Source organism: Siniperca chuatsi, linkage group LG11, assembly GCF_020085105.1.
Source record: "Siniperca chuatsi isolate FFG_IHB_CAS linkage group LG11, ASM2008510v1, whole genome shotgun sequence".
Classification (NCBI taxonomy): Eukaryota; Metazoa; Chordata; class Actinopteri; order Centrarchiformes; family Sinipercidae; genus Siniperca; species Siniperca chuatsi.
In genome coordinates this window covers 25,927,629-25,946,382 of record NC_058052.1, presented here as the reverse complement: position 1 = coordinate 25,946,382, position 18,754 = coordinate 25,927,629, and the positions used below count along the sequence as shown (strand labels likewise).

At 39.2% G+C, this 18,754-nt stretch overlaps 1 protein-coding gene across 3 annotated transcripts in view; it reads left to right on the top strand.

Annotated features, from left to right (window-relative positions):
• LOC122884536 (pro-neuregulin-3, membrane-bound isoform) overlaps nt 1–18,754 on the top strand; it is a 345,178-nt gene that overhangs the window by 321,220 nt on the left and 5,204 nt on the right. For all 3 annotated transcript variants that reach the window (XM_044214564.1, XM_044214566.1, XM_044214565.1), the window contains 3 exons: nt 2,281–2,407; nt 11,888–11,955; nt 14,295–14,480. In XM_044214564.1, the coding sequence (XP_044070499.1) occupies nt 2,281–2,407; nt 11,888–11,955; nt 14,295–14,480 (381 nt within the window). The remainder of the gene's footprint in view (nt 1–2,280; nt 2,408–11,887; nt 11,956–14,294; nt 14,481–18,754) is intronic.

Genomic DNA, 18,754 nt, shown 5'->3' with positions numbered 1-18,754 from the left:
CCCTGTCATCTCTTCACTGGTGCTAACTAATGAAGGGATACAATTCCCACCTAAAATAACTGAAAGACATTTACACAGTATGATAAGTAGCATAATTAACTCAAATTAAAAAGGTGTAACAAATGAGTAGGTGCTGACCAATTTTTGAGCAACATGACCTGTACACAAAAAGGTATGTCTCTTAGACCCATTCACAATAACACACAGGTTTCCCTAATCAAATGTAGCCTGGGCTGTAGCTACAGGAGATCAGGTTGGTTACAAAAAAATGGTGATCTTAGAGGCTAATGACATCTTTCAAACAAGTGTGATTTTATTTTTGTGCAGCAAAAGCATTATGCTTCTATCATAAAGAGAAAGTATACCCTTTTGCATGCCAAAGCATCAAATAAAACAATCAGATGGTGTCAAGGCTTTAGAAGAGATAATGGACCTGTCATATTAAGTGAACATTTTTCCAAAAGTAGTGTGTACCAAATGTCACAGTCTTCTTTAAAGAAACTATAATTAAAGTGCCACAGAGGTGGAGAGAATAGGAGCTTACCATGAGGCTGTTTGCAAACACTTCATTACATCTCTGTCATTCAGCAGAGAGTCTCCAAGACAGGAACAGTAAAGGCTTTATTGGCTATATCTGATAATGAGCATACCTCTGACACAACAGAATGAAATCGTGATAAAAGGGTTTAGTGCATTTTCATCCAGGTCAGTGTAATTGCACAGGCTTGGGTAACTAATTAAGAGCATTTACATGTATAAATGTACACTTGTCAGAAAAACAAACCAACAATCCACTTCTTCTAACATGATTATCTCTAGACCTGTGGTCATGAGACAGGTCTGTAAGATTAGGGTCAAACTAATTAGTTTTATAGTCAATGACTTCAGTCCTTTGGTGTCTTTGCAATAAATATTACAACGCATTCTGATTCAACTAGTTTAAATAGCAACACATCTGAGAAATGAAGAGCCCAGACTCAAAATGTCTTAACAGAAATTATTAAATGGAGTCAAGGCACATCATAAAAACAGGAATACTAGTTTGTTATAAGTCTCTGTTATTACTGCTTAGGGGGGGAAAGGAGCGGTACAGATAGAAAGCTGAGACTAGTACAATGCAGTTCTCCTTGGCCACTGACTCATTTTTTAAAAGCATGTCGGTGGATGAGTCTAAAAATTGGGAGAAAATCCTGTAGATACTCCCCAGTGTCCTTTATAAGTGACACAGGATATTATTATATTTAGAAAAGTAAAGTAGGATAAAGGCCCATAAATGTAGTCTTTGGACATAGTTGTGTCTAATGTAGATTTGTGTTAGAACATTAACAACAAACCTATACTGGTTTATTCTGTAATCTATCCTTTAGGCTTGCTTTTACAGTTTGAAATACATTACTGTAACTTCTGTAAACTGCACGTTTAAAGTTTCTGGAAACTACTGGAATCACTATTGGAGCTAGAGAACTAGCCAGGGAAAGGTGACCTTAAAATGGTCACATAAATGGCTGAAATTAAGAACTACATATGTTACATTTGTTGTCCAAAAGAAGACTGCCAGAGTGACATGCCATCACGACTTACTGTAGATGTAAGAAACAGGTTGATCGTTTAAAGAAGCAGAGTAGCTATTGGGTTATTGACTAGAGTTGACACCCTGATTAGGACTTCTATCCCATCAGTCGATATTTAAATCCTTCTCCTATGTTCATTGACTACTGTGCAACTCTCAGAAATAATCTGGACAGGTTTTGCCTTGCTTTCATGTTCTGTACTGTTTTGGCAGGGTGAAACCAAACTGATGTTAGGGACCACAGTACCAACAGTACATCTGTGATATTGTGCATCTGTGTAGCTGTTTGTCCCAAGGTTCCTGTTTTTAATTAATGAGAGCAGAAATTATAGATTAGTTGCAGGTGAGACTTGCTGGTAACGTTGATTGCAGAACATAATTATGACACTGAGGAACTCACATTTTACTAGAAGTCAATTGGAGAGCCTAATGTGATGCTAAAGAAGGATGGGTGTGAAAGCAACTGAGGAAGGTTAAACGCTTTTGGTGTACTTGGGCCAGCAGATGCTTTATCCTTATACTTTGCAACTCAAAGCCAGTGTTACTGCAACACCACTTGATGATTCAATGATCACTGACATTATATACTGATTGGTTGGGATGAAAACCTGCAGACCTACACAGGATTCACAGTTATTTAGCTGACAGTGGTCAAAGCTCTCCTGAAATAAATTCCACTTGTGCATCATCCTTTTTTTCTTCCTCTTTAGGAGGCGCAGAGAGAAGCTCCAGGCCCACCTGAAGGAGAATCGCAGTTTGAAAAACTACACTGCTAATTCCCATAATGCCCTGGATGCCAAGATGAGGGCCCCTAACACCAACCTGCAAATGCATGAGGTGACTACTGCTGTTTTGCTGCCTTTTTGTGAAAGACACCCATACATGTGCATACACCTGGAAAACAGTATTCAGGTGTGTAACTCATGGTGCTCCCATTCCATTTCTTTTAAGACTGGCTGTATGAAATGAAGACTGCATAACTCGGATGACATTAACTTCAACCTGTTGTGGTTAAGAATCAGCAAGACCTAAAATATTTGTCATTTCAAAGACCATATTCAGTTGCTCATGCCAGCATAAAGAAACATCACCACCAAGAAAACCAACTTTTATTAGAAATATTTTTCAACATTAAATACATATATCATTAGTTGCCATTAGCACACATTTAAAATATTTTTTTTGGTTAAAACATTCACAATTTAATATCTGGTAGCAGTGCCCCTGGAGAGATTATCACAAATCAGACATATGCAGTACACATTCCTCAGAGTATTAGTATCTATCATAAAATTCATCACCCCCCTGCAGTTTTTAGCTGCATATGAATCAGTGTGTATTCCCTTCTCCACCTGGCGACTTGCATCAGGCCCACAGGTCTTTGAGTGAGCAATCGTTCGGTGGTTTGGGAGCACGGTGCTGGCTAGCAATGTCATTCATCATCATCTCAGCGCTCTTTGTCATCACATCTCTCCTAGATGTGCATCTCTGAGTAGCTGGCATGGAAAACATTACCTTAATTTGAATGCCTGTCAAATCCACATCTTCCATCGTCTTGGGGGAGTGTATGCATTTGTGCACAATTGGGCATACTGTAAATAAGCTTTAACCATTTTTACATATTTACTATATGCGTTACCTACCTAATCTACACAGGTTTGACATCAAGCTTTATTGGATTATTTGTATGTTTCCTCCAAGGGCATGATTGAAGCAAAGCACATGCACTGTATTCCCGAGGGACTCTCTATCCATCATAAACACATTAATATACACAAGATAAATCACTGTCTGGGAGAAGCACAGAAATGTGTATCCTGTATGTGAGACCCAGTTTACATGAAGTAGAGATAAGTACATTTCACAGTAGCGGGTAATGATACAGCTGACAGTCAGTCCTTGGCCTGATTTGCCTGATTCGTCCTCATCGGGCCCATCAGTGTAAGAGTAAGATATAGACTGTCCTCTGAAGAACAACATCAGCATTGGTCATTTGACAAAACAGCTTAAAACAAAAAAAAAAATGTTTACTTTCAGTGAAAATTGTGTGACATTCTTAAAGTGTAGTGGAAAGTCAGAGCGAGGAGGTCAAGGCGAATGGTTGGGAATACAAAAAGTGTTTGAGAGAGACTTTGACACCAGGGACCATATATCTTCTGCCAACATTCAACACTAGTTCCTTACATCCATAAAGGCAATCTCTTATCTTATCCGGACCTTATCCAAGTAGTTTTGGTGCTCCCACTTAACCAGACCTTAAAGCAATAGTTCAACATTTTGGGAAATCATGCTATGCTAAGCTAACTGGCAATCATATTTAATCATATTTACCAAATAGACATGGGTGTGTTATCAATCTTCTCATCTTACTCTCAACAAGAAAGCAAACAAGCATATTTCCCCAAATGTCAAACTATTCCTTTAAAAATAAACAAGACAGATGAGAAAAATTTTGAGTCGTTTTTGTAATGGGCCTTTGAAATCTTCCACAATACTGTGTTTCCCAGCGTCAACCTCTAGAGACTTTTTTTTAACCTTATGTTATAAATCATATATCTTCATATAGTTCTACCTTTCTAGTTCTAGTACTAATGTCTCAGGCTGGTTACAAGATGCTTTTGAAGTGCAGGCAATAAGGCAACAATATAGTGTATGAAATGATTCAATGCCTAACTTGAATCAACAGGTCAAAGAAGTAAAAGTGTCTGAATTGAGCAGGACTGCACAGGCCCTGTCAACTTTAATCTTGAGCTAATAGATTTGCCTGAGGATTTTGAGATTCAGTTCACAAAGGGTTCAGATATCTACGATATAGCTTGGAGACAGAGCTAACCAAAGCTTGAAAGTAATCTGTAAAATCTGGAGTTCGTGAAGATGGTGTGTCAGGTGTGCCTCCTCATATTACCCTCAAGCTGAGTTCTCTGCCGAGGACAAACAAACTGGCTTCCCAAACTTTAATGAGGATCAAAGGAATGGCAGCAATCCAACCTTCTACATAGATTTAGATCTTATATGCCATACAATTGGAAATGCTCTTATCAAAGTGAGGCACACATTTAGTGTAATTGTACTGCACGGAATGTGTGCAGAAAAGAGTATTTACAAGTAAACATTTTTGAGACTTATCTAGACTATTAATCTAGAAGAGTAACATTTATATACAGACAAATAACTGAAGTATTGTTAAAAATTGTGTAGCCATTAGAAGTAAATTATATAAATATATATATATTATATTCAATTTCAACCTAGATGTAACAGAAACTGAGAATAAATAAGAGATCTCTCTTCTTTAATGTGCAGACAAAAACTGTACACCAACAGACTAATAGTTATTTGAACATACACCGTACATGGACTGTATATTTACTGATTGTATAGTTATCAACCTGACAATTGACACACCATAGGAAAACATCAGTTATTGATAAGGAGGAGGTCTATTTTATGTACTGAGACCCATCGCACCTATGTTCTTTTTGATCTTTATTATTCTACATTCATTTGTTGGCACTCAGCTAAAACATGTGCAGATTTTTGACTTGGAACTTTATTCAAATCTTTCAGTGTTTAGCCCTTTTAGGATATTATTGCTTTTACTTTTCACTTTTATATCTTTTATATTTTTCATAATCTTTTTTTCTACTTTTCTTATTATGGAAGTAAATGGGAGGAATGTTCAAACCAACTGCTCTTTAAACTCCTTCCTTTTCTTCTTACAGCCAAGAACTTCATTCAAACTTTAAATGGGTCACTGTACTTTATCAGTTCACTTCAGCTTTGTAATATCTTTTTCATACTTTCTGAGAAATCATAGTTTAAGTTTTATGCTTCTTTTAGAGTTTTTGAGTCTTTATAATGGATGTGAAGTTAAACATTCTGAACAAATAATATACAAAATGTTCATTCGTGCCTCCTTTAACTCAGAATCCACAAGAGTTATGCTTCTTGATCTATGAACCTTAATTGACTTAAGTTCACTGTTGGTCTTCACTGCATTTGTAACTCAAGGATGAAATCTTTTATACACATAGATGTTTGTTGTTGCTTTAGGTCCGTTTATTTAAACATTATTTACAGATATAACATATTCAGCCACTCCTGCTGCAACTCACAGTGCAAAATTGTAGCTGATTAAAACGTTTCACTCTTTTAACTGTAATTGTTTTATTAAGGTGATGTGTTATTATCTTTTCACAACCAAACTGATTGTACAAGAGTTTGCAGCCAGTGGAGAGCTGCACAGGTGTCTGGTGTTTGGCTGATTAGACGTCTTCTCAGGACTGTGTGAGTCTGAAGGCCAGTTCACCTGGGCATCACAGTAGCTCAGCGGTTAGCACTGCTGCACCCAGAGAGAGAAGGCTCAGCCTCTACTACAGCACAGTGACCGACTTCTGACACGTTCTTACAGCTTGTCAAACAGTAGCTGTAAACATTCACCAAATCACACTATTTATGAGCTAATTTACTTTTCCACATTTGTTGGTCATTGCTGGCTAAATTACCAGATAAAAGGCAGGCAATCCTTTGTCACCTGCTTTCTCATCCCGCAGCTGAGACTACCGAATAATTAGCACTAGCATTATGGCTTGGTCACATTACAAAGTGGCACAACAAAGTGCATCCATGCATCCTTGTGAAATGGGCAGTGCTAGAAGCTTTGCGATGTAGACACTACTTGCAGGGCTAGTTGTTGAACTAGCTGGTGAGCAAAACGCTAACACATTAGTCAGCCAGGAACATGCAAATATTGTCACTAAATAGCACTATTTAGTCGCAATCATGACTACAATAGCACTCTGAGCAAGCTTGCTAACTTGCAAGCTCTTTAGCTTGGTCTCTGATGGGACGATAAGTTTATTTGTACCGTTGACTTCTGTCTCGTAAGTGTCTAAAACAGCATGCGTCTTTTGTGGTGCAGTTTATACTCTGGCAGAGGAGGTTAAATAAAAGTGGATGGAGCGACACAGCTAATAACCTAGGTTCCTCCATTTTAGACTCTCAAGCTCTCCGTTCCCTCAGAGGTCAGCACTGTCGAGACGGTTGGCTGGTCAAAGGCACGTATTCCAAAGATAACCAAAGCTGAACTCAACACCAAAGATTTGCAGGAATTTACTTGGCCCCAACGAGCAAATCGATTGATCGCAGTGATTAGATTATAGTGGTAGACTATAATAGAATCCAATAATATGCAATTGAACAAACTACAATAGAATCACATTATATTGAAACATAATAGAAAACCATTTAAAAGTAGTCCTTTGGCTATTATTTTGCTAATTGCTCTATTAGCACTAGCTCATGAATAACTGATTGTTTACTGACTGTACAGAATGTATTGTTGAGAAAAAGAAGCTTGATCTTTAGTGTATAAATGTTGCTTTTGAATCTTGTTATTTATTTAATTTCTACAAGAGCCTCTGGGAAACTTACATGCAAATTAATTGTATTTGTTTATTTTGTGCCTACGCACCCAGAATCACATTGATTTCTGTCTGCAGGCAATCAATTACCAACATTTCTGAACACAGAGCAAAAAGCACAGGGTCAATGGTGTTTTGGGAACATGCACTCTCACAAATGTGTCATACACAGCAGGCTGTTATGCAGATTTTCTTTCACTCTTTGTTACATTTCTGTTGCATGTTTTCGCCACAATTAAATTTCCATTTGATTTTTCTAATCTAACTTTAATAGGGACTTTTACTTTTTGTTGCATCTAAGCACACGTACATGTAGATAAACACCTCATATAATAGGGTAGGTCATGATAAAAGCAGCAGAACTGTCCACTGTCCAGCCTGTTATAGGAAATGAGCACTTCTGATTAGCACTGCAGAGCCCTTTGTTGGAAGTATTTGATTAAGCAGTGAACTAAAGAGCGGCTCTGACTGAGCTGGTCTTTCTCTGTCAATCAGTTTTACCACCCTATCATGTATTCCACAGGTATTCCGCAGAGTCTGTCTGTCATTGCTGCATAATTGAAACTGCTCTGTCTCTATCATGAACAGACTATCCTGAGCCTGCTCTGCTAAGGTCTGTGTGTGTGTGTGTGTGTGTGTGTGTGTGTAATGCTGTAAAGCCGTTATTGATGCCAGCATCTCTGCACAAATCATAAAAATCATCTCCTGGTTCCCTCCAGATAGTCTGTCAGTGTTAAAAAAAACTCAGTGCCAGAGGCAAACCGTGTATGCTAGTCCCTATCTCAGAGATTAAAACATCCATTACAGTACACACACATACATACACACATATCCATTAATATTTGGAATTACATGCTCCCTATGCACCACAAATGTCCAGACGCGACATGAAGTTACTGTCAAAGCAATGATTACTTTTGCCTGTTGTATCTGTGCACGTTTATGGAGCTAGAGAGCAGAGTTTCTTTGCCTGCAGCTGTGCGAGAAAACATTACATTTATATTAATGACCTCCAGTCAGTATTGACACATGCACACAGTTTCCGGTTTTTCCTTGAGCAGTCTTTCTCAAGCCTAAATCTATTTTCAAACTGCAACAAAATGGACGCTGAACCACACAGTGTCAGCGTTAACAGATTGGAGGCACTTTTCCCTCTTTGAGCTGGTAGGTAGAGCTCTTTATTCATCTATAATGGTTAAATAAGTTAAACACAAGACTTTTCTTCTGTTTGTAACTGTAAAAGCAAAGCATTGTTAAGTCAGTGAACTTGGACATTCCTTCAGTTACAACTAGCAGGAGAGATTAAACTGCCATCCTTTTCTTCTTAATCATGAATTAATTAACAGCACATGCAAGCGTTAACAGATCCTTCTCTGTGTGAATAATTGTAGCCCACTTTCTAGCCTAATGTCCCACTGTTAAAACTTCATATTTTCTGTTTTATCGCAGGCTGAGAAACTGTTCACTGGAAGCTTCTGTATCAATTAGCAGCATGGATGTGCATGGTGTCAGAATACCAGTGAGAGAAACCTTAGCAGTTAGAACAGGGTGGTGTTGGGAGTCTCACAGAGAAATTGAAGCAGCAGAGGATTATACTTTTCGTCCATAGCATGGGTCAAGTTCCAAGGCCTTAATGTGTAAATTCATTGGAGCGGTCCGTTAATGTGACATTGTCTCAGTAGTTATTTTCATTTTTAAAAAAACTTTCCTCACACTAAATAATACAACTGTCATGGAAGTTGCTTCTGGTAACCTGAATTGATTTAAACAATGTGTAGCACTCTATAGTAGCCCCTTTTTAAAAAAAGTAAAGTATTTTTTACCTTATCCGTCTTTTATATGCTGTTTAATACAATAAATGTTTATGGGTAAATTATTATGACTTAATTAATCAATCAATTAATCTGCATTAATCATTACATTCTATCAGTGCTAAAGATACAGTCATTGAAAGGGCTGTTTTGGCTTTTCAGTGGTAATAAAGTGAGATTTGATGTAATAATGTATTTTTTACATTTGAAACCACTTGTCAGCACTTTGGCAGTTTAAACGTCTGTTGATGCTTTAAATATTAGTCCACCTAATGCATATTCAATGCTAATTTGACCACGATAACCAATAAATAACTGTCAAATTATTCAGACTTCTGATGTTTCATAATATTTTGAGCCAGTCAGAGCCATTCCCTTAAGTTGTAGTAAGAAGAATTGTGTCAGATGTAGAGACAATCAAACATTGCAGCACCTTCATGAGCCCAACAAGTATTTTTAAAATACCTTCAGCAATGATCTGTGTCATTCCCCAAAGACATTTGGCCAATCTTAAATTTGTGAAGAAGAAAACTTCTACATTTAATTATCATTGTGTTTCCACTTGAAAAATCAATGAAGCCGCACTCTTGCAGACTAAAGTCGACTTTGCAGCACAACATGGACTGATTCCAACTCATGACAGGAAACCAGTGTCAGATTTTCTGTGGGTTAAAGTGCAACTCAGACGTGACAGTTTAAAACTAATGTCAAAGTTCAAGATTTTAAGATTTAAATGTTTCATAGGAGTTCCTAATGAACCTGCTTTCTAATCATCTACAGTCCTGCTTGAGTGGAGATGGTAGTCTATATACATTATCAATTCAAGTTAAGAAATAAAGTATGTCATGGTTTTTTAAGTACAAATCAGCCTTCAAACATCTTAATTGTCACATAACTATGGCAGCATGTGTGACGCTAATGAGGCAGGTGTCCTGCAGAGGGTCCTCAAAAGAGATTTATTGCATCAGTGACAACCTTGTTAGTCAGACATCAAGCTCAGAACTTTGTAAAAAGAAAAGTACTTTGGAGCAAGAAAATGCACAAAAATTGGTCCCTTACCTTATGTTACAAAAGTCTAGACGATGCTGAGATAATGCTGAGGAGAGAAAACTGTCAGTGCCAGATAGATGCAAACCACAGACAGGTTTGTGTAATAGATAAGAAATCAAACCAGCACCACTCTCTTTACATCTTTAAGGCTTTTAAAACTTAAAGCCTGAAACACTTTCCTGTGTTGTCCTGTGTTCTTTTGAGGAGTTCACAGCAGATCTGGTGCTGTGTAACTGAGTGAGTCTGCCTTGTCAACCGTATTGTGAAGTGCAGAACAAAGAATTGTTTTGTTTCATTGCATATTTGTCTCTCCAGAGATGGGGACGAACATGAAGAGAGTTAAAAGAAGGAAACTGGGACTTACATAGTACCATGGTAGTGCTGATTTAGATCTCCTGTCATGACGGCTTCCAGAAGGAAAGAGGGAAGGAGATGTGACAAAGGAAGGATTGATGTCGATGAGAAAGAGATTCAAAAGGGATGGAAAGCAATAAAGAGAAAGATATACAACATTATTGTAGGAAGAATGCATGTCTGAACAAAATGAAGGATGTGATAAATCTGGTCAGAAATCACCTCAATGACTCGTTCGCAAAAGAGGCAAGACGAGCCATGACTTTTGTTTCAGTACAGGAGTACAGGAGGTGGACAAAGTAGCATGACCACTATGTGGACTAACAAAAATGTGATATTACAAGCCAAATGATAGTATTTGTGCGAGGAATGAGACACCCATGTATGCTGTATAAAGGATATCCTTCCAGGTTACAGATATAGACTGTTTTTGTGATACTTAACTCTCTGTACGTATTTAAAGTCTCCATTTTATCCTGTTTCCTGATATTCCACTGTACAAAGAAGCACTTAGGGCTTAATTGCATAGATTTACTAATCAACTTTCCATAACTTTAGTTATGTAACCACCATTGTTTTGCAGTTGCAGCTGTCTGAATTGCACTCAAGACAGAGCAATGGTTCCCAAACGTTTTGTGTGTTTGTTTGTTTGTGTTTGTATGTGTTCCCTTAAAATGAAGAAATGTCTACATGTGAGTATGTTGTAGTTAGTCGTAAGCAGTTCAACCAAACTGATTTTATCTTCTCTAATTGTTTCATTGGAATGATTTCAAAGGAATGATCAGAGAAGAAACCTGGCAGTGTAAAACTACCACAAATTTTTAAAAAAAAAACAACAAAAAAAAGTCAAATTTTTTTTCTTGTAATACCTTTTGGTGGCTCACACCCCCAGGTTGGGAACCATTTAACTAGAGTGCTGCATTGTGAGTGACTAGTAGTTACCCTGTCACATTAAGAGTGGCTGCGTGGCCAAATTAAGTGGCGTTATATAGCTAATGTATATAGTTAGTTAATTTGTCAAATCAGTCTTCTGTGGCATGGTAGGGTAACTTACATTTGAAAACAAATTTACCATGTATGACCGTTGCCTTTTACCTGTAAAATCATAAATACTTTCATAGTGCAGCAATCCTTCCCAGGTAGACTATCAATTTTTTCTCACCCAGCTGCCATATATTACCATCACTGGCATGTCTGGACCTCAGTGAAGTTGCCATACTTCATTGTTGCTAGAAGATTTGTGACACAACTGGAAGCCTTAATGCTCTTGATTTTATCAAGCTGTCAGCCGCCTCCCTCTGCTCTCCACACAGTACAATTTACCTCAATCCCTGAAAAGGCAAGAATGATGTTGAGGAATGTGGAAAAAGGCTGAAATAGATGCAACTCGACTCCATTTAGTCTGACTGTCAGCTCCCAGAATCAAGGCAGTAGGCACTCATCACCCCGAGGCTCTCAGTGTGTGAGGAAGAGCTGGGGGAGGGAAGAGATCTAAGAAACCTCAATATACCCTGCTTAAGAAGGAGAAGTTTTATTCTGAGTGGGAACACTTTGTATCACATGATGTAAACATATATGTCTTTAAAATCATTGGTAGTAATTTATCTAAAGGATTCCTCATAACATGTTAACTGCAACAAAAGTTACAACTTTTTTGTTGTTCTTGTTTGTTTCAACAGTACTGCAAACGGTCCTCCCAGTCCACTACGCCATCCACCAGCTCCAGAGGCACAGCAAAACATCACAGGTAAGACTTTTAATTGCACACACAGAGACATACCTAGAGACGCAGCTGTCCCCTCCGTTAACTGCAGGAAACAGCAATAATGCAAATAATACCAACAATAGGCAACGCCGTGTCCTTTCCTACAATCAGCAGGGACGTGGTGACGAGAGGAATTGAATTATCCACATTACAGTGCAGCCAAAGCTAATTGCTGATTTACGGAAGAATGATAGTAATTATAATTAAAGCTATAAACATGTTAATAAGCATATCTATAACAGTCATGAACACAGAGGAGATGCAACAGAGATAAAATGGAAAGCACATGTGCCGGGATTTATGAGCCAGCGCAGACGTGTAAATCCCAGTAAGCTTTTTCTCACACTGCTCAGTGGTGTGTTAGAACTGGCTGGGCTTTGGCATGTTCATCAGCAGCAACACACTCCGACACACACTTCGGTGCCTACTTCTGACAGAGTTAGAAATCACATCTTTGCCAAGACTGGATTTTCTGTTACAATGCACATGAACAAACACATTCACAGATCTGAGCCAAAGAGAAGGGTGCTCCTGCAGATCAGGTTTGCACATCACACCACCTATTGGTATTCTGCTTTTATAGTTTTTATAGATCGCTGTTCAGCTACAGACATTCACACCTGAGAGCCTCTCAGTGCGCCCATGGTTTTCTGCCTTTAACTGCTTATCAACTCCACTAGAGCAGCTGGGGGTTAATCACCTTTTTTCAAGGGGATCCAGGCAGGAGTTGAGAGGAGAGTTTCCCAGACAAACTAGAAATACGATCAGACAACCTGCAAATCACAAAGTCTACTTCTCTTTTGGATAAAATCCTTCAAGACTTTTCTTTCTCCTTTTCTCTAGATTTCTTGGTCTCTCTGTGAAAAGCTGAGATGGTCACAAGGTTACTTGGCAGTCTGTTGCTCTTACCACAAATGACATTCTTAGTGGGCGATCAGGGTTTATTTGTTTGCAATCGCGTCAGCTTAGGCAGAGACTTGGACACTATTGTCAGGAGAGCAGAGTGTGTTGGGATACCACAGTCCAAAATAAAAATGAAAGAAACTGGCCAAGGCTAATTCTGTGTTTTGGAAATATCTCATTTAAATGCATGTATATGAAACTCTGCCAGCACTATTAAGTGCCTGACTATAAGCAGAGCTTCCAGCTGTTATGGCTAAGAAGCCCAAAGCAAATCTATCCTTCAAAACAGCTAGAGTTAAATATGAATAAGTGCCCAGAGAGGACATTTGCTGCTTCAGTAAAGTAAGTCAAAATGTACTTCTCCAAAATCTCTTTTGAGAGGTTGTATGTAAGCAAAGAGGGCATGCGCATGAACACCATGCTTTCCAATTACTGTAATACAACTGGTTTCTCTACAATAAGAGCAACAAATCAACCTTTTTCTTAAAAGATGTGTAACTAACCAGAGGTCCACTCTGAACTTTTCTACTGCAGGACCTTTTCCAGTAACCTTTTTGGGAACTATACTTGCATTTCGACAAGAGGAACGTTTGTCCACTTCTCATTCTCCCTTTCCTCCCCTGTTTTATTGCATGCAAAAACTTGTGTCTCCAGTAAAGCCAGATATGGTGCCAAATGGTTGTGGGTTGCAGGTTTTGTTCCTGAGCTTAGTTCCTTGGACTATTGGCTTGAACAAGGCAATTACTCAATCTGCTGGTCAGTTTCCCTATAAATTCAGTTTAATAAAGCTATAACAGTGTGACCAGTGTTTATATGTTGATACAGAATTGTCTAAGGAGAATATTCTTTTAACTAATTACCAAGTCTTCATTTTGGATCCAATCCAAAACAGACCAATGGAAAACCTACCCAATTAATTCATTCTAAGTAAAGAGAGACCAATCCAAAAATTGCTATAGGACAGTCAGACCTGATCCAAATAGACCAATGGATAATTAGACCTGATCCAAATTGTGGTTGAACCAAACAGAGAGAGAACACCAACACTGGCAGTGGCATGATGCGCCACCAATTGACAAGCAAAAAGAGTAACGATCAATCTACTCTGTCTGTCTCACCTAAAAAAAAAAACACATCTCCTTTCTGAGATGATGATGAAGCAACATGTGACCAGAGCTGCTAGTGAGTCCACTCAAATCCACTCAAGTATTACACATATTTACACATACATCTGAGATCCTATCCAACACAATTAAAGTATCATTTGGACCCGGCCCAAATCGGGACCTGGGATGAGAAGAGGTCTACTGCTTTCAACAGCAACCTTTCCAATAGTTATATATATAACAGCATATTCTATCAGATACTATATGAAACAATAACTCCTAAATTATTTTTACTTCTTTTTTTTTCCTCAGAAGTGGTTCCTTGTCTCACAGTCCAGATCAGAGAACCCGGGAAGCCCATTGGTCAGCTCCACGCAGGACCCCGCCCATAACCAGGGGAAGGCTAAATCCGATTGGAGGATCCAAGTATTCAGGCCCTGCCTACCAACACCTTCAAGAAGTAGACTCATCTGAAAAGGAGGCTGAAGCACAAAGAGGGTGAGGAGAATGTATTGAAGGCCTACATTCAAACTGACCACGATACATTTTTTGAACTTCAAATGGTTGACAAATGACACAGCTTAATCATAAAAATGTTGTGTTGTTATGAACTGTGATTTTGTACGTTAAATAGATAGCACACACTCCGCTTGGTAGGTTGCGGTAGTACACCTTGTGTACAGGCTGTGATCCGCTTTATCCAGCTTCCTATTTGGGGGCTGCAGCTGGGAAAAGGACAACACCAAGAACATGACGCTGGAAACAAGCAATGCAGGCTCAGCCATGCGTAAATTAAAATTTAATAAGAAGTTTCAGCGATTCGCACGAGGCACGATGTGAACTTTGTCAAAAAACATTCAAACTTGGAACAATGTTATGCATGGATTCTCAGATGAAATCTCAAAAGCACAAGCGCTCTGCTAGCCCATCGAGTCGTACGCTGCTGCTGGTAGTTTGGCTGTAATGTTACGTACTAGAGATGATTTGTCTACTGCGAATATGTCCGCTCTGCAGTGGTGCAATATACATTTACTCAAGAATTGTACCTAAGTACAAATTCAAGGCACTTGTACTTGAGTCTTTTCTTTTCCTGCTGATTTCTACTTTTTACTGTGCTACATCTCAGAGATAAATATTGTACTTTTTTCTCCACTACATTTGACAGCTTTGGTTACTAGTAACTTTTCAGATGACCCAGTCCAGTGAAAACCATGTATCTCCAAATTTGGTGATTGTGATTGTGAATGTTTGTGATAAACTGAAATTCTCCTACTTCACATTACTACACATTAATGCAGCAGGAATATTGATCCAGAAACATCAGATATAACAGGAAAACCACCACTGCCGCTCTGGCAAAGCCTTTCAGCTACCATTCATCAGACCACCACCATACAGTTTTATTTTCGTTAGCTAATGTGCACTGAATATTTCAGTTATTCAAATTCAGTAAAACTCAATAACGGTGTATACTGTAGTCTAGTTTGTCGATTTCTTTTGCCACAGTGATGGTATTATTTTTTCCTTTTAGAGGTATCAAAAAGGTCTTAAAAGTCATTAAATGTGTACTTAAAATGTGCAGATACCCTGATACTGTATATATCAATATTACTGTGTAATGCAGACCACTGAAATGTACTGTGTTTACAGGCTGTTACTATGCAGAAAGACAAAGGCTGTTTTAGGTCTAATTTCAGTTTAAAGATCTGAAAGCCACTAACGGAAATACAGCCCTGCCATGGACAAAGCTTTAGATTTCAGTCATTTCAGAGTGGATATTTCAAAGCCAATTCTGTGAAATTTTTTTAAAGACTACATTTCTCTTTTTTTAATCTCCTTTACTCCCCCCATCCCTTTGTTTTCCAATCTGCTGAGCAAAGATAAAAACAAGGTCACGTTATGCTGTGTTCTGCAGTACAGTGGCATGAGTTCAAAGGAAATGCTTCGTCTGATGCTTGTGCTTTTAAGGACACAATACATCCATATTCTTCGCTCGCTCTTTCCCTCTCTGACATCTTGTCATGCCTGCACTAAATTCTGATTCTCAGCTTTTTAATGCGATGGCTAAGACCAACAATTAAATTCTAGCATTCGAATGTAACACAGTAGGGTTACACTTCTCAGGCAAAGCTGCATATGCATAGCAGCCAGGGGAAATGTAAATGATCAGTGTGAATGATTAGCAAGAAATGTATTTAGTGTGAAAGGCACTGTGCTTTGACCCATTTTCAGTGGGTCATGAGTGCTTTACCCACCTGGACTGACAAGCCTCACTTCAGGCGTTCAGGTCCCAGCGGTCCCGGCTCAGGATAAAGCTCCACATGACCTACATGCATGCTAATAGAAAGAGGAATAAGAGATAGACATGGCTGAACAAAAACACACTCACACATACAGTGAGTACACATGTGCACACAAATAGCATGCATACAGTAAATTAAGTGGTGTGCACCAGAGTGGTGACTGCCACTGCCCTTTTTGCTCCAAGCGCCCAGTTTCCTTTTGTTTTAATCTTTATTTAAGCCGGTAATTTCATGCTTCATTTTTGCCTGAACATCACTATAGAGGGACACTTCAGCTGCTTAAGGGTGCCTCTCCTCAGCCCAACTGCTCTTCTCATCTGCCCCAGTGGCACTCAAGTGCCCCTCTGGTCAGCCCAAGTGTCCTCTGGTCACCCAAACCCCATCCCCAAGTGACTGCCAGGTCAGTGTTCCCTCTGGGTGGTCCATGTGTCTTCTGGTCAAGCAGTATGTCCACTGATCAACCAAAGTGCCCTTCTGCTTGACTCAAGTGCCCTCTGGTCAGCTGAAGTGACCTGTGGTTGGCCCAAATGATCCCCTTGTCAGCCCATGTGTCATATGGTCACCCCAAGCATCCCCTGGTCAGCCAAGATGTCACTCAAGTGTCCTCTGGTTGGCCCAAATGTCTCCTGATCACTACAAGTGTCATTTGCTGCCCAAATGCTGCTCTGTTTAGGCTCCTTTTTATTTTTGCCTCTGCCCACTAGAGCATATGTGCACCCCATTGCACAGAATGAAAACTCCCCTTCCATCAAAACTCACACTCATACACTGATGTTGCATGACAATCGTACATAGTTTGGGACATACAGATGAACAGGTTGTGCGGAAGTGACAAGAGGTCATCCACACTCACCAACTCACTCATTCACTCTCTAATGTAAGATTTTCACATTAGCAGATGGACAGACTCCCTTTCCCATAGTATGGTAGTCTGAGTTACCATGGAGACATCTGACCACCAGAGAGAGATGCAGAGGCAGAGACAGAAATAGAGAGACAACCAGTTTGAATCCATTCTGACATAGACAGAAAGCGTTCAAAAATATAGTAAAAGAAGAAGAAAACAGCAGCAGGGGAGTAAAAAAGATGTGATAGAGCAGTGTGCAGATAGCATATGACAGATCGAAAATGCTTTAAAGAAAGGTTGCACATTCTATTCCATGCCTGTTAGAGAAGCCTAGTGTTATCTCAACAAAATGGCTGACAGGGAGAATGTCCTCTGTTGTTACTACTGTTTTAAGATAAAGCTGTAAATGGCTGATGGAGAGACTGCATGCTTTTTTGTATTTTTGTCCACTGTTTGCAGTATTTTATTAGAAACATGCCGTTTTCTCCCTCCCTCTATAAGTTTGTCTTCCAATATATTATATACACAGCCTTCAGTTATATACACAGCTTCTGTATGTGTCTGTGTGCATAAATGTTCATGTGTTTCTTCCCTGCAAACATTTCCCAGTGTTACAAGGTCACTGCATCACATTACATAGAGATTTTACTTTGACTTTAGCAGCAAACAGATGAGCTATATTAAGAAATGATCTGTAGGGGAATGGATTAATGAAAATGACTGTTAACACTTGTACATGTAATGAGCTCCCGTAGAAGATAAAAGCCCAGTCACTTATCTCACCTCACTTGCACACAATCTCTCTGTAATACCCCTCTAGCTGCTCTATCATCGCTCCAGGGTCTATATTTGAACTCTGCTTCATAGATTTTTGCAATCTGATTGTGTTTCAACACGTCAAAAGAGAGATTTGTCTGTGAATGTTATCTTGGGAATTAGCACCCTCGCATCAGCCCTCTTATCGCTCGCGGGATCCTCTCTGTGGGCCCGCTAAATCTCCACTGTGGTTTTTGGTGACGTTTCCATATCTCAGAAAAATACTGTGGCAATAAAAGGACGATGTGATTTCCTTTGCATCTGAAAAGGCACCTTCTCCTTCCACCACTATTTTTGCATGCCTTGATGGAGAGCGTAAGTTTGTTTGTGATGAGGTATTACAAGGGAGAGGGACTCAAAGTTGGATTTTGACATGGACGGAAAAAGCTATCCTGCAGAGGATTATGAATTATTTCATCTAGAATGCTGCTGGATTTAGACACTGATAATGCTGAAGGGCATGGTCAATCTTAGAAAGATGGAGAAAGAGATTATGTCTGGGCTCAGTGAAGTTAGGTCAAGACCCAGATACAGAACAGAGACTTGGTGTAAAGTTGCTTAACTAGACCCAAATGCAGAGAACACACGACCAGTGTAATTTTCAGATAAAGCAAAAATGTTGGGCCATCAGTACCCGCCACTGGTGCAAATGTCAGGGAACACTGACGACAGCTCCAGAATCAGCACCCTGGTCAACGGTTGTGAGAAAAGAGACAAGGGTAGGAGACAAGAATAGTGGTCAAAGAGGCATTCAGTGCATTTAGATATAACCAGGTTTCTGTCCACTTTCTGCATCGACCATATTT